The sequence below is a fragment of the Aulonocara stuartgranti genome (assembly GCF_965226115.1).
Source record: "Aulonocara stuartgranti genome assembly, chromosome: 15".
NCBI classification, from domain to species: Eukaryota; Metazoa; Chordata; class Actinopteri; order Cichliformes; family Cichlidae; genus Aulonocara; species Aulonocara stuartgranti.
In genome coordinates, this window is record NC_138951.1 from 24,762,753 (window position 1) to 24,778,839 (window position 16,087).

The 16,087-nt window shown below is 42.6% G+C and overlaps 1 protein-coding gene across 12 annotated transcripts in view; it reads left to right on the plus strand.

Annotated features, from left to right (window-relative positions):
- The window catches only part of LOC309689484 (unconventional myosin-VI-like), a 154,828-nt gene that overhangs the window by 20,395 nt on the left and 118,346 nt on the right, over nucleotides 1-16,087 (plus strand). For 4 of the 12 annotated variants that reach the window (XM_082505931.1, XM_082505936.1, XM_082505937.1 and 1 more), the window contains exons 1-4: nucleotides 3,876-4,080; nucleotides 6,116-6,250; nucleotides 13,498-13,567; nucleotides 14,781-14,854. In XM_082505931.1, the coding sequence (XP_082362057.1) occupies nucleotides 3,907-4,080; nucleotides 6,116-6,250; nucleotides 13,498-13,567; nucleotides 14,781-14,854 (453 nt within the window). In that variant the 5' untranslated portion in view covers nucleotides 3,876-3,906. Of the gene's footprint in view, nucleotides 1-3,698; nucleotides 3,762-3,875; nucleotides 4,081-5,029; nucleotides 5,116-5,457; nucleotides 5,501-6,115; nucleotides 6,251-13,497; nucleotides 13,568-14,780; nucleotides 14,855-16,087 lie in introns of those variants that run through there. The other 8 variants (XM_082505939.1, XM_082505941.1, XM_082505942.1 and 5 more) reach the window with 6 other exon arrangements.

Sequence of the window (16,087 nt, forward strand, 5' to 3'; positions counted from 1 at the left end):
TCGCTCTAAGAAGCTCCACATCACTTCCTGGGTGGCATTGATGAGCACCCACGAATTAAATCATGTTGCTATATGTTGATCTGATTAAATCTGGAACTTGTTAGAGTCCTGGGATTGGAGAAAACTCTGGGGGAAGTGCAGACTGACTGTCCTGAGGCAGGTTTTAGTGACAGTATTGGTATGCTTGACACGTTTGTGTCATTTTGCAGGGGAAAAAACTGAAGTGAGATAACTTTATTAGATAAAAACATGTATGGATATGCTTTTGCAATACTCAGCATATCGCAGAATGTTTAAATTGCATTGATGTTGTATTGTGAATGAAGTATTGTGCAAATATTGTATCGCGGGGTGTCTGGCGAGTCCCACCTCTGTAAAGTACAGCAGCTGTGAATGGCACAAAGCATGCCTGACATGCCTCTTTGGTAAAAATGGCTGACTTGTTGGGCGGAGCTTCTTTGTTGCAATTTTGTAGGCGGTGCTATGGAGCGTTTTCAGGTACAGGAACCATAAAATATATAAATTGTTACCACTTCTTAAAAATATGAAACTTTAATAACAGCTTCCAGCTTCACCAGATTAATGCTTGAGCTTTATAGTGCTAGTTGTTATTATTATTATTATTATTATTATTATTATTATTATTATTATTTTTTTTTTTTTTTTTTTTTTTTTTTTGTTATTAATACTATAGAAAACTTCCCAGGGTGCAGGGAGGCAAACACAGCTCAGTCCCACTAAGTGGAACGATCACTCTTTGATCTTTCAGCAGTTTTTATTGCAGTAGCTCAGCTGAGTTAAAGGTGATTACATCACATCCTGTGAGCTGCAGGAGATGTTTGCTGTGTCTCTGATGGTCTGTGCAGGCTGCGCTGAGCCGCTGTAGCAGGTTTGATCTTGTCTTTGTGTGACCCGCCGTGTGTGCGATTGTTCTGGAGGATTGCAGACAGTGTTAGACTCATAATGGAAAATCATCATATCGATGAGAGGCCAAGGTTCAAAGCCAAAGTGCCCTGCAGCAGCGCAGCATCAGTATACAGGAATGAATGAGTGAAGGCTCCCTGTGGGAGTTTTGAATGCCTTCATTAACCTGCTGTGAGACGCTGTGGCAGACTGAACCTCTGCTGTACAGTCCTGAGGTTCCTGTACACTTTGTGCTGCTGTCAGTCACTTGGTGTTTGAGGCTTCTACACTGTAGATGTGTGAATAGTGACTGGCAGCTAGTGCTGCACTGGAACAATATATATAAATACATAACTATATATATCTATATATCTATCTATATATCACTATAAAAAATTTTTTAAAGCTTTTATAGACCAAATAATTTCAGAAAGTTACAGTTTATGTTACAGTGTGCTTATTAAATAGGTTACATTGTTTTAGCCTGTTGTCGAGTGTAGTTATGCGTTTCCTTTTATATAACATCAGCTGACATTTATCTGAACTTTAACAAATGCTTTATTTGTAATACTTTGGGTATATTTTATTATTTTTAAGTACTTCATCAATATAAGATTATCTTATTTTTAATAAAGTTGTTGTGTTTCAGATATTAAAGGTTAAAATAAAATAATATAATAAAATACAATTGTAGCATCTGGACACTGTAGATCAGTCTGAGAAATGAACTTTATTTTTTATTCTTAGTTTAAATAATATATTTGACCTTTTTAGAACTGAACGTCCGAATCAGTTACCGGTAGTTCAAAGCTGTGCCATCAGGAAGTCGGTTTGGATGACCTCATAGTTTTGTCCTTTTTTTTTTTTTTTTAATGAACTTCCTGGTCATCAGTCATCCATTTGTAAGTGCAGCTTCCTTCTCAGCTGCAGGATTAAATGTCCTGATCGAGGAGCTTTTGGACGCAGAGTCGTGGGTGAGGTCATATCTGTAGATCACTACCTTCGCCCTCATTGGCCAGCAGAAGGAGTCGGCGAGCGTCCGTCTGTCCATTTCTCCGGGCCATCGGCTCCAGCTGTTTGCTCAGCAGCACTTCAGGCAAACGTCTTTACTTGGTTTATACTTTTACAGTTTGACAAATTAATTCGACCTGGGAAACGAAAGTGTGGTTAATTAAAACATCTTTGCCTTTGGCTTTGAAACCAAGCTGCCAGTTTGGCTTTTATTTTAAAAGTTTAATTTAAACTTGGAGCAGTTTACACAAGGACAGCACACCTGAAACTGCCTTCCCTCTAAAAGTAGTTGAAGTTAACACCCAAACCCTTAATCTGCTGGCTCTGCTGTGCCTCGGGGCTCATGTTTGGACTCGTGCATGTGTTACTTTAAAGGTGTCTCTTCACTCACAAAGCGCTTCAACAGGCTTTGATGAGCATGCTGAATGAGCCGTGCCTTATATCAAATACAGCACAGCGATTACTCACTGCAGTCATTAACTTCCACTTCATTTTGATGCCAGATGCTACGACCGACAACCCCCCGCCCGCCTCTCTCTCGGGATAGTTTCATAATGGCTAACGGCCGTGCTCGAACTTCTCTCCACTGCAAACAAGCCAGAGAACCCACATTTCAGTTTGCCAGTACGTGATGTCACCTCATTGAAAGTGAACAAGAGGCCTGAAACGCATACCCATGAATCCTTCCTCCGGCTGCTGCAAACAGAGGAATTAGCATTAAGTGAAGTGCACACTGTGACCTAGAGTCCCAGCTGATAACTACGCTTTTTTTTTTCTCCAGTGACAACAATAATAATACTGCACACGTACAAGGTCACAGTTTGACCCTGTGACCTCGTATTTGAGCGTGCAGCTTGGGAGCGTGCATGCGGTGTGATCGGGTTTGCTTCTGCTTATGTAAATGTGCATCACAGTGAACACCTGAGGGGATCACACCTGTTGGTCTCCAATTACAGCAGCGTCCAGGCTGCTCTGATAAAAGGGGCTCATTGTACTGGGATTGTGATGGTTTAATATCCCTAATTAGTTTTGATGGGCTCTTAGTGCAGCACTCAGACAGTGCGGGGTAATTATTTTAAGTTCCCAGAGAAAAGCCTGCTGCTGTTTGGCAGGAAGCCACCGTGTGTGCAGGGAGCTGCTGGGTGACAGTCGCAGCTGTGTGGATGGAAACGAGCTGGCTCAGAGTCTCGCTTCTTATTGGCTGCTCACCCCGCCCGGCTCCTCTTTTTTTCTTAGCGAGGTCACGATGCTCCTCGATGGTTTTTCTTAGGCTTTGGGATGATGCTTAGTCATCCTCCAGTGAAACACAAGCTTTCACTTTAGAGCTTTCAAAGTTGTCTCCGCGTTCCCACGGCAGGATGTTCACTGATTTAGGAAGCAGATTTGTCATGTCCTTTTAAGAGTTTCTAACTTTGTGAGACACTAACATTACTGTTTTTATTATGATTCTTTGGCAGTTTTTATAATCTGGTTTATTATAAAAACTTGCACAGAAATGTCACTTCAAAGGGACAAACAGACTTTTAAGATCAGTGTTATGTGTTTTTTTCTTTGCTCTACTACACAAAGGTCAGTCATTGTCTTCAGCCAACCACTTTTACCACTAATGTGATGTGTGGTTTAGAGACAGTGTCACGGATTTAAAAGCTGAAGATGTTAGCATTTCATTGCGAGGACAAGGATGGGACAGAATTGGAAATGAGTCCATCGGGTACAGCTGAGGCTGAGATGGTGTGGACATGTGGGACAAAGGTCAGAGATGATTCATGGATGTAGTGAAGGAGGACGTGCAGAGAGCTGCTGTGACAGAAGAAGCTGGTATGCTGTCTGTAACCACACCATCGCCGGTACTTCCTTTAATGTGACAAATGCATCAATTCTGCATCAGGTTAAAACCTCAGTGTGATAGAAAGTGTTTTTTGAGCTGGAAGTCCGTGCTGTGTGCGTGTAAACACGCTCTGGCCTGCGAGGCTGACCGTCAGGTTCTCACACATGCTGGTAGTTTATGGTCTGCTCTGCCTCCGGCCGCTCGTATTCACGGAAACAACGGAGAGGACAGGAATGATGAACTGCAGCTACTCCGGCTCCATCAGCTTGCATTTGTTTACATCACTACATATCCGGTTGTTCAGTGATGATGCGACGAATCCTACTTCCGGGTCTAAAGTAGGCCTAGTCTGCGTTTAATATGGCTTTTGTGTTGTTAACATGTTTAATGTTATGTATTTTCTTCTATTTGATCTCAAAAAGCTCCTAAGACAGTCAGTGATCCCTGTTGACCTCCCTCGGCTTTTATTACCGCTAATCATTTATTTAAGCTCAGTTTTTAAAACCTTAGGATGTAACTACAGCCCAGCCCATGCAGCAGTATATGAATGACTAACCTCATATTGTGGATGGATTATCTCAGTTGTTCTCCTGGCTGAAGTTTGGTCCTTTTACAGCATCCTGCCATGCGATTACATTTGTTCCACCGAGAACACTCACGTTAATTTTTATCGAGTGGAAAAAAAGTTAGCTTGTTTATATTATGCTAACATAGCTGTGTCGCTAGCGGTCACGTAGCACATCATTATATACCAGCTAGCCCAACTTCAGTAACCCTACAAACGTCACTGCTGTTTAGTTTTCTGTCTTCATTTATGCTGGAAGTGATAGCAGAGCTGTACGTTTTAATTTGTTTCCAAAACCCCGCAGTCAGGACATGCTATATTGTATTTAGATAGAAGCTAGCGAGCTAACTTCCTGCTAACTTCTAACTCCGTTAAATGTCATAAATTCCGTTTTCATGGATGCCTGGATGTTAAACTCAATTGTTACACCTGGTAGAGCAGAACGCTGATCATTTTATTAAAGATGAAAGACTTTAGACAGTTTTTCAACTCTCAGTAATGCCATAGTGATCGTTTGATATATGGAGCTGCAGCGGAGTTTAGACCCAGACACGGCTAGTGACGTCAGACTGAACAACCGGATTACTGTACTCATAGGGGTTTCCACGACATACTATACTATACTGTATGGTGACACACATATGTGGTGATGCTAGCGTGGTAGTGCGATGAACGCTGTAAGGAAGAAATGGAAATCATCACATCAGTCTGTGGGGAAAAGAATATTTTGTGAAACTTTTCTTTTCGAACTTTTGTTTCTTACAACAAGGATTAACAAGTCCTAAACGTTACACTGCTGTTTTATAAAGTGTGTCATTTTTGTGATTTTTAGTGTTTCATGTTTGAATGACAGCTGTTGAAAATCATCATTTTTACAGCTGTCAATCCATAAAATCTGATAAAATATAAACACTGGTGTGCCTTGCTTTGTCCTCAGCGATGTTATTGTAAATTTATTGTCCTTTATTTAATTTTTGGGCCTTTGTTTTTGACTGTGTTCAGTTTCCAGAGCGGTTTTGGTTTATTTTAGGTTTGTTTTTTATTGTTTAAGGAATGCTAACGTTCAGACTTCATTACTTTGTGTGCTAGTTTTAATCTTATTAATGACTAAAGCTAAAGACAAATACTTGGGAGTTTCTGTCCCTGTGTCACCGCTGTAACGCGATCAGCTGCTGCTTTGACTCACTAACACTGTAATTGGTTTTCTTGCTGTCAGAAAAATCTCCAGAAAGCCCAGAGTCAGTGCTGTGTTTCAGTCTGTAGTATAATGAATATTTCTAATCTTGATGTCCATTTCATTGATAAACTAAAGAGAGACAAAATGGTTTAATAACGTGGCTGTTACAAATGCAGGAACAAAGTTTGTGCTCTAAAATATCTTTGGAAGTCAGGGAAGTAGGTGGCCCCACCCACCTCGTGTTTAAGCCTTCTGTTTGTGAGGGGCAGCCAATCAAAAGAAGGCTGGGCTGAAGGGGGAGGGGCTAAAACTGTTTCAGACAGAGGATCGTGGCACAGTGTCCGATAAATAAAGATTATTTTGAAATGCAAGTCATCAGGGTGCAGTGAGATAAACAGACTTTAAAACAGGAGGCACACCTCCTACATGTCACTCATGAGTACAGCATCCTTTCAGTGTTGTGTGATTGGCTGTTTGGGATTTTTATGGTTTGCTGAGTGAAACGAGTACCAAGGAGCTGAGGTGCAATCAAGGCAACACACTAGGAGCCAACTGAGCTTTAAACAGAAAGAAATGTTTGCATGTTGGAGCTGAAAGAGCGCCGCTGACTGTCGTGTGTCATGTTTTCCAGAGCCTTCAGAGCGGCGAGATGGAGGATGGGAAGCCGGTGTGGGCGCCACACCCAACAGACGGGTTCCAGCTGGGAACCATAGTAGACATCGGAGCTGACAGCCTCACCATCGAACCCCTCAAACAGAAGGGAAAGGTGAGCAAACTTTGAGGGTTACCTGCTTTACAGGAGCAGTTATTACTGCACTGCAGACTTATTTACTCGCCTGCCTTCCTACCCCGAGACCGTCCCCAATTTCCCAACTGCGTCCTGATGTCTGTGTGCAGGACTCGGGTTGGAAGGATGACATTTATTTTACCTCCAAGCATCAGCGTTGTATTAATAACACAAAGCAAAGACTTAAACGGCTAGCTGTAGCTTCATCACCTCTACGTCAGCCTTTTTATGCCTTCCTCTTTTATTTTGAAGAAGAATGAGTGAGATGAAAATGGTTTTGAATCGATCGGTCCGCTCTGGCCCTTCTTTGATGGGTTTATCTGATGTGCTCTCACCTGCTGTGTGTTAATGATTTAATGTCCCACTTAGCTCGCGGGGCTTCAGGCCACCTTTCTGGAAGCAATAAAGCATTGTTCACTCTGAGATTCACCTCCGGTGCTCAAGTGCTGATTAATCAGAAGCCAAGTGGCTCTGTGCAGCAAGATAAACGAGCTTTTTTTGATATCGCCTCCGTTGATTCGCTTTTCTGCTGCATCAGGTGCTGAATCGCCTTCAGCAAAGCTTTTAATGTCACTGAGAGTCTGTTGCTGTGGTAACCCCTAAAGCTCGGTGTCCGTCTCACTAATCTTCCCCCTCGGAGAGGCCTTGGCAGTGACAGCGTTCCTCTTTAAAGAGGCTCCTCACTGATTTACCGTCAGCCTGTAAAACACAGAACCGCATAGGTGTGTTTCCACACCTGCCTGAGTCATGAGTGATATTTAAACAGGAAAAGTGATTTTAATCCTGCGTTCTTTTAAGAGTGGCTCTCGTTCCTGGATGTTTTCTCTGAATAAAAGATGTTGCACAAGGTTGGCCTCACTGGATTTCTGGCCGTTTACTGGAATGAGTTGCAGCAGTTTTTACAGCAGTCATTCGACACTCACACAGCCAGTTTTATGGTTTTTATCTCCCTCCTCACCATCTCTATCCAGAAATATTTACTCCACCTTTTACTGTGCCCCTGATCTTTGCACATTTGCTCTGCAAACGACTGCATAAACGGGGCCTCTCTGCATTTACAGAGAGATTCCTGGTAAATGTATTTTAAATGTCACGCCAGTTTGAAATGATCTCCGTTATGGATGGAAAATTACAACTGGGGAATTTCAAGTGTTCAGTGATTCACAACAATTCATGGATTCAATAAAACACACGAGGAGACACTCCACTTTAAAAGTACCCGGTACCTGCTTCAGTAGTATTTTTTACTGCACACATTCTTCCATCTTTAGTGGAACAGTAAAAGTAAGCTAACGCTGACAGCTAACATAAACGTTTTATTTTGTTGGGACTGACCTTTATTTACCTCACCTATGGCCATACCTGGCCTTCTACTAATATATATTTATTATAATTAATTCCACTTTAGCATTTGTATCCTTCTTGCTCCTTCTTGCTACATTTCACTGTTTCACAGAAACCCTTCACTCCTTTTCAAGGCTTTTATTTTTAATCATTTGCACAAACTTGAGTGTAAAAATAGATGTTTTTCATTTGAAGAACCAAAAAGCTCCATGAATCTGACATACGTGTCTTATTATTTTTATCAAAGGAGCGACTGACAGAGGTGCAGGTAGAGAAGTGAGATGTGAGGAACAAGTAAAGGCTGATGAAGATGCTTCTAGACAGATAGCTTTATTATGTATTTGTGTACTCGGAGCGTTACACCTCTGCACACACAGTGTGTTGGTTTGCATTAATGAAGTTTGTCCCACGTGTATCAGTCTCTCACTCGTGTGCTGAAGTCAAAGAAATACGATGAAATATGAGACCTCACGTTACGAGCAGAACCAGCCTTTGTGGTGTTGCTGTTGCTCGCTGTGGTCTCATTTCAGGGTGTGAATATTGTGACGTGTCAATGATATGTTAACAACTGAGTTTATATTAAGTGTCATCAGTGATGTCGCCCCTTTTGAGCTGCTAGCTTCTGGTTTTCTGGTCACACATCCTCTTTAACAAAATATCTTCATGATATTCATCGTGACAAAAATATATTTCGTGACGATGGCGTCAGATAAGTCGCCTTACTGTGCAACTGAAAGATGAGAGCATCAACACAGGAAATGATGCTTATGTCTTTGTAGCTGACTTGACGCATTGGACCGCTAATGGAGGCTGTTTCAGTCTTCTGTCTGTAATCTGAGAAAGCTTTAACTCAGGATCCGCCCACTTTGAGCGTTCAGCAGTTATCTCAGTCGTTGTTGCTTAAAGTGACTGAATGTCATCGGCTTTCTGTGGTCAGCAAAGTGCTACTAGTTGCTTCCTGTGTGGACGACCCTTAAATCATCACCTGCAACAACCCTGTGACTGATGATGCTAACCCCGGCCCTCTGCTATTAGACTGTGTTGTTTCTGTTTTTAAAAATAGTTTTCCTGAGTCTTTGCAGTTCTGGACAAAATCAGTAATTATACTGACTGCTGCTCATCAGAAAAGTCCTTTTTGCTTTTCTTCAAAGCGGCGTGTGGGCATGCACCGCGAGCCCGTTGAATAAATCGGCTAAAATGAACTCGCAGTGCAAACTTTGATGGCGTCGATCAGTATAAGAGTGCAAGCTGTCTGCCGTCTCAGGTGGATTTGTTAAAAACCTGAGGATTTTGCACCTTGGAGCCATGTGAGTAAAATAGTAGGGTCCCTGAGTTTTGCCTCAAAGGAGCTGATAAACCAGTTCTGACCCCAACTTAAACACCATAAATCAGTTTTATCGGTCGAGGCAGTACAAAGCCTGCTTCAAAGGGTTTCCTGGTAGGAAGGGTCCCTCTCTGGGTTTACCACAGAAAACAGTATTTTAACAGTAATGCTCTGATCTGCTGTCAGAGCGAGTTTCTGGGCTTGAATCTGAACAATGTCCCGTCTGTCCCGCTGCAGCCACTTTGTGCCAGTGTCTGACGATGTGCTCACTCGCTGGCCGGCCTCCCGGGATGGACGTCAGGGGAAAGACGGAGAGCATGAGACCCTGTCATACTATCGCTCACAAAGAGCCGGCCTTGTCTGTGTTTCTGTTTCCCAGAGAGTGTCTGATCTGCCTCGGAGCTGCAGATGGACAAAACTGTTTGAAGGGCATTACTGAAGGAGATGAAGTTATTTTTGCAGCAGATACTTAAAAAGGCAATTTTGGAGTTACTTATTTTGTAACTTATTTTGTTCTCGCCAAGAATGAAATAAGATGATGAAGTTTGATGATGTGGCTTTAGTGCCAGGAAGTTATTAGCTTTGATTAGACTGGAAACAGGAAGAGGACTAGCTTTGTTTGTACCATAAACCATGAGTCACTTGCACCAGCTATTCATCCACTTGGCCAGTTCGTTGCACCAGTTTATAGCCAATCCTTAATATCCAAATCACTGATCAGCCACAACATTAAAAGCAACTTAATTCCATTTAATTGCATTTATATGCCACCAAATCACAGCAGTACTTATCTGAGTCTGCTTCAGGTTGTTTGGTAAATACTACAGTACTTGTGACTAGGGCTGGGCGATATATCGAGTTTTTTAAAAATATCGATATATTTTCATACGAGATATAAGATGTGACAATATCGTTTATATCGATATAGCTTATGTTACGTTATAATTATACTTGTGGAGCCGCAGGTTTGCCTCTCTTTCGTCCACTTTTGTCTCTACGCAACGTTACTCGGCCTCGCCTCTCCTTCACTGAACACAACTCCCCCTCCCACATAGCTTCACCTGCAGGCAATGACAAGATGAAAGCGGAAAATCTCCGTTAGCGAGTTACCGCGGATCGTCCCGTGCGTGGGGCTGGACGGCGTCAACGTGTTAGCGAGCTAACCGCGCTAACGAGCTAACCGCGCTAACGACATGCAGCCCGGAGGAGCTGCACGGCCTAAAATCCTTTCATTTTCTCAAAACTCGACAGTGCGCCTTATGTATGAATTCTGGTTGTGCTTACTGACCGCGAACCGATTTTATGTGGAACACGGCGCTCAGCAATCTGTCAAAAAATGTTTTAATATGACTTTGCTAAGCTACGGAGCTGCACCGCTTGATGGATTGTCGGAGGATTACGGCTACCGGGGAGGAGCCTCGCGGAGTGATACGTACTGTGCTTCAACGTAATATTACTGTACTGTGTGTGTATAAGGACCACAAATGGCACCTGTTCAGAGACGTGGTGCAGCTGTGAAATCTGTCTCTTTGTTATTATGCTCAGCGTCTATTAGTTTACATTTTGACTGCACAATTGTGAGCTTTTTGTTATGCACAAAAACAACATTGTTTTCTTTTATTTATGGGCCATGATTATTTAATAAATGCTGATAATTTATTTTTAAGTAATTTCTTCATGTACATCTACGCTGTATGTAAATAAAAGTGCCCGTGTGACATCTGGGACACAGTGTGACTAAGAACTCTCTTTTTGTTCTTAACTTATGGCTTTAAAAAGAAAATTGAGATATATATCTTATATTGCCATCCAACTAAAAAATATCGAGATATGAATTTTGGGTCATATCGCCCAGCCCTACTTGTGACTGAATCCCCAGCCCTCCAGTCTGAGAAGGTGCTTGGTTATGGTGTTGTCTCACTGAGGCAGCGGGTCCACTTCAGGCCACTTGTCATCTTGACACATGGCTCTTTTTCCAGGGCTAGGTGTGGAGGGTTGTGTCCAAAGCAACTGTTCTTTTCTTGCCTTCTTCCCAGCTACATGAGAGTGAGCCAACTCTCATTACTACATTTTCAGAAAGTCTCTCCCCAGTGGGACGATTGGGGTCCTTGCCAAGATATGGGAAGACATTGCAAATGTACTTGGATTTTAGGTCGCAAGCCACCCAAAACTTGATCCCAAACTTGTCAGGTTTACTTGCAATATACTGCAGGAAACAGCACCGAGTCTTTGATGGGAAAAGCTGTTCATCAACGGTGATATGTAGACCAGGGTTGTAGCACGTGATGCAGTTGGTGACAAATGATCCCCACACACTGGAAATTGCAGCGAACTTATCAGTCTTTGCTCGATCACTGCAGGTGGACTTGTCATCAAAGCGTAGGTGTTGCATGATGTCTTGGAAGCGGTTTCGTGCCATAGTTCCAATTATCTGTGGGTTTCCCAGGTTTGCTGACCAGCAGTCATTTAGAGATGGAACCCTGTTAACCCCCCGCAAGATGACAATTGCAATAAATGCCATTAGTTCAGGGAGGTCCATGAACCAATGAACATGCTCCGTGCACCACTCAGCAGGCCATTTGTAAATATGTGTACAAATGGTTGGTTTTTTGTACTGTTTTTATCAATAAATCGCAGCAACAAAGGACATACACCCATGTGTGTTGATTCTCCCTAAGATGGCAAACTGAAACACTCCAAGTTGGTGACTTTTGGAGATTTATTTCCCTGGATGATTGAGAATGCATCAAGATGAAACACAAAAGGAAGTTCACAGCTTTTAGCAGCTCGCCCACCCCCTCATCCACACACCCCCACTCCCCTCCCTCCAGAATTCCCAGGTAACAACCTAATTTACATATGAATGAAGAGCCAATTTAGCTTCCACTTGGCTGAAGCTAAAGCTTAGCTAAAAGCCTACCAGCCATTTGGCTGCTCTCCGGGTTTTAAAGGTAGAAAGGTAGGAGCCTGGGGGTGCTACTGTTAAACAACTCTGAAGCATCGGGGTGGGGGTGGGGTCACAGGACCTCTGGGAGTGTCCTGTGGTGTTGTGGAATTGGATGTTGGGGGTAGGGCCTGCGTGGATCGGGCTCGCTCCCGGGCATGCAGCAGATGCTTGATCAAACTGGGACCCCGGGGAGTTCAAAAACACTTCAGGCCCCTTGTTGTGTTCACTGAGGCCTCCCTGAGCAGTTAGCATGGCGCTGTGGGAACGCCGTGTGTGTGAGTTCTGGACTGTTGGGTTTGGAAAGCTGGAGAAAAGGCTGGAAACTGATGAAACTGATGGTGTGCTATGGTGAGCATTGATATTCACTGGGACCAATTTAGCTGTTCTTCTAACATGTACCTCACACCTCATCCCACACTGTTGGCAGACGAGTCCTCTTTACACTGGCTCCCCGTGAAGTTTAGGGTTCAGTGTCAGGTTCTGGCCATTTCAGAGCTCTTCATGTTCAGATGCCTTGAAGTGTCCACTGATCCCTGCTCAGAAGCAGCTCTGTAGGGGTCTGCACATTCCAGGAAGGTTCAGTAGTAACACTGAAGTAATAGCTGGCTGTGCTATAACACATTATTTCCCCCCTTGTCCTCACGCGGCGCAGTGTTGTGGAATCGGTCCAGCTTGGGCTGAGAATGTGGAACATGCCACCACTGGAAAGAATGAATCGGCTGTACGTCAGTCTCTGGCTCGAGCCGAGGCCTGCAGCGCTTCTTTAAAGAGCCCGATTCAAAGGAGTGAGAGTCTGCCGGGGCCTTCAGGAGCTGGCAGCGATCGGCTTTAAGATCACACGAATACGACACACACGCCCCCGCACTCCAAAACACTGAGGTCACACGTCCTCGTAAAGCCTCCAGCATTGGTTCAGCATGGCCGGCTTCAGCTCGAAGTCATGTGTGCAGAGCTAATGCTCCAAAGCTTTTAGAGTAAAAGAAAGCCGAAGGTGGAACAGTGAAACAGAGAGCACTTTGATTTTAGTTTGAGCCCTCAGGTAAATGCTAATTATACGGAGCATTAAAGAGCAACAGAAATGCAAAAACCATCAAATGTTTTTTTTCTTTTTAAGAAATTAAATTTGTTGTTTTTACTTTCACACTTTCAAAATTCAAAACTGAGCGCTAAGTTTGGCGCCAGGTCTGAGCTGGTTGTGCTGACCTCGAGACCACGTGAATGAGTCGGCGGTTTCAGACGTTTGAGTGGAGCCGGGATTGTTGCCGACCCGATCGAAAGTCAGTAGTTGGATGTTAATAATGCAGCGCGGCATTTCTCTGCATCTCAGTCATTGGACAGTCCCGTCGCCCTGATCCCGTTACCTCCTGTCTCCAAATAATTCATCGTGTCTGCAGCAACCGGTAGATGACACTCACCCTGCTGGAGCCATCATTTAAAAACATGAACATGAAAGAAACCCATGAACTCTGTCGAAGGTGCATCATGCATCAACAGCATCATGCACTGAGTTTTTAAAGCCCCTCTGTATAAATTAACTCAGTTTAAATACATTAAGCTGACAGTTTATTTCATCATAATAATAAATCTCTCTTTTCTTTTCTTTTCTCTCAGACGTTTTTGGCTCCGGTGAGCCAAGTCTTCCCTGCAGAGGATGACGTCAACAAACATGTGGAGGATAACTGTGAGTACTTGTGCTTCATCGCTCCACCTACAGATCTGGCTCCTCCTTTTTTTAGATATTTGACATTAGACATTTGTCGTCCTCCTTAAGCTGCTGTTACTCTGGAAGTCTGGGATCAGCTGTTTCTGGTCCCCGGGCCTTATGTTTGACACCCCTGGTCTAAAGTCTTTTCTTGATGCACATCAAAAAGGAAATAAAGTTCCATATAGGAGTATTTTTATTGCAGGAATTTTACTTGCTGATCTGTAATTTGAGTTAAATTCAGCTTTAACACAGAGTTATAACAGGATGCACGTCAGCAAATGTTGGTCTGATATTTCTGAGTCTAAACAAAGCAGCAGTGATATTCATAAATTTATTAACGGACCAAGTCGTCTCTTTTTTCCTTCAGATTTTCCATCGTGGCTTTAAATAGATTTTATTTATGAGGCGTTCTTCCAGTCTTTTCCCGGGAATGCACCGGGCGCAGTGCCATCATGATGATGCCCACTCAGAACAGTCTCCTACTGTGTCACTATGCTTCTCCTCGCTTAAATAATGAGTTTTTTGCTTGTTTAAAGAGCTGCAGAGGGTAGGAAATCAGGTCGATTTTTAAAATAAAAGAACCTCTTGTAGGCTAAACACTTTTCTCCTGGTGTTGCAGAAGGTGAGGTTTGAGTACCCGGTATTGAAAGCTATTCGCACGTTAAAATGCAGCTTTTTTTATGCAGCCAGGTGTGCATCTACAGGGAGGGGATGGGGTGGCATTGGCCCTCCCTGAAGACCCTGCTGTTTATTAGTATCTACAGTCATTTAATTACTTTGCTGAAGTGCAGTTTTAATCACTTTATTGCAGTATTTTCATGTTATGCTGTCTGGGTTCCCTATGTGCCCCCGACTGATAAAACCCTGCACACTGCAGTTTTCCTCTCATATAATCTGCTGGTTTGCCGACAGCTGTTGTTGTTGTTGATGATGTTGTTGTGTCTATAGCATCCTCACATTTCTCGAGTGGCACTGTTATTTGTTTTTTGTTTTTTCCTTTCTGTAAATTCAGCTGCTTTGAGTAAACCTATGCTTGTTTCTGATTGGCTACATGCTGCTGAAGGTGGTTATCAGTCTGACTGATAACCACCTTCACGTGAGCTCTCGGCCCGATGGATGATGCGATGTGCAGCGTGGATCCGCTGCTCTGCTGAGTTTAGTAACATTTTGTCCTGCTTGTGTCTCTCAGGCTCTTTGATGTACCTGAATGAAGCCACGCTGCTCAACAACATCCGAGTGAGATACAGCAAAGACAAAATTTATGTAAGTACAGACATGAGGGGGAGCGGCCGGTCGGTGAAATACTGTGAAACAGAAACGGTTGTGAGGTCGTCCTCATCCTCGGCGTGCTGTATTCACTCCTGGACTCAATGGTGTGTTAAATGCACAGGACACACCTGAGGCTCAGCCTTCAGGTGAACTTGTGGCGCTGAAAATGAAAGAATAAACACCAAAAGGTCACAAAAGCAAAAAGAAAAACTCATAAAGGTTCGGGGTTCGTTTCCTCTGATCGTAAAAAGTCAAAATTTCACACCGAACCAAAATAATTCCGACCTCGGAAAGACAACGTCACACGTTATCATCACCCGATGAAGGAAACCAGCTGCCGTGTCAGCACAAAGCGTCGGTCTTGACCTGCCCGCACCACCTGTGGGCGGGCCGCACGCTCAGTCATGTTTCCACACTCCACTGAAGCAGAGATCTACTCCACTCTCGCCTGAAACAAAGGCATCACATTTTCTTACTGGACAAACGTGTGCACTCCCAGTTCAGAAAAAATAACATGTGTGCAGGTTACTGTGTAAATATACATGTAATGTACGGAGGACTGAAGCTGCCAAAATAAAACGTTTAATGAATGAATAGATTAAAAACAACTCCTATAAATCAGATCAAACTTTATTAGATTTTTTTTTTTGCATCAACATGTGACAATTAATATTTCTGATTCGTTTGTAGTATTTGTTTTTTCTTGTTGCTCTTATTTTTTTTCACTTATTTCCCCTTAATTTTACTTTTTTGATTTTTACATTTTTTAAATTTTTTTAACTGAATTTTTGTTTTTTTATTTCTGATATTTTTTCTAGTTCCTGTTGATTTCCTTAGTAAATTTATTTTTAAATAACTTTATTTATATATGTATTTATTCATTTAATCAGTTTAAAGGTTTTTTATTTGCTTTTTTAAAATTGTTGCAGTTATTTCTACATTTTCCTTTTTCTATTTTCTTTATTTTTTCATTATTAGTCCGATTTTACTCACTAAAAATGAATTTTTGTTAGTTACTTTTTATTGCATTGCATTTTGTGTTGCTCTTGAAAACTCACTTTCACACTGATTGAATAACTGTTTTATTTTTTAATTATTATTATTTTTCCTTCATATGGATGTCTTCACTTCACGGGGTTCATGAATGATCTCGGCTCTTGTCACTTCAAAAAGACTTCAGTAATTATTCATGTCCATCCAGATAAAGAGGACGGCTGTCACGTGTTT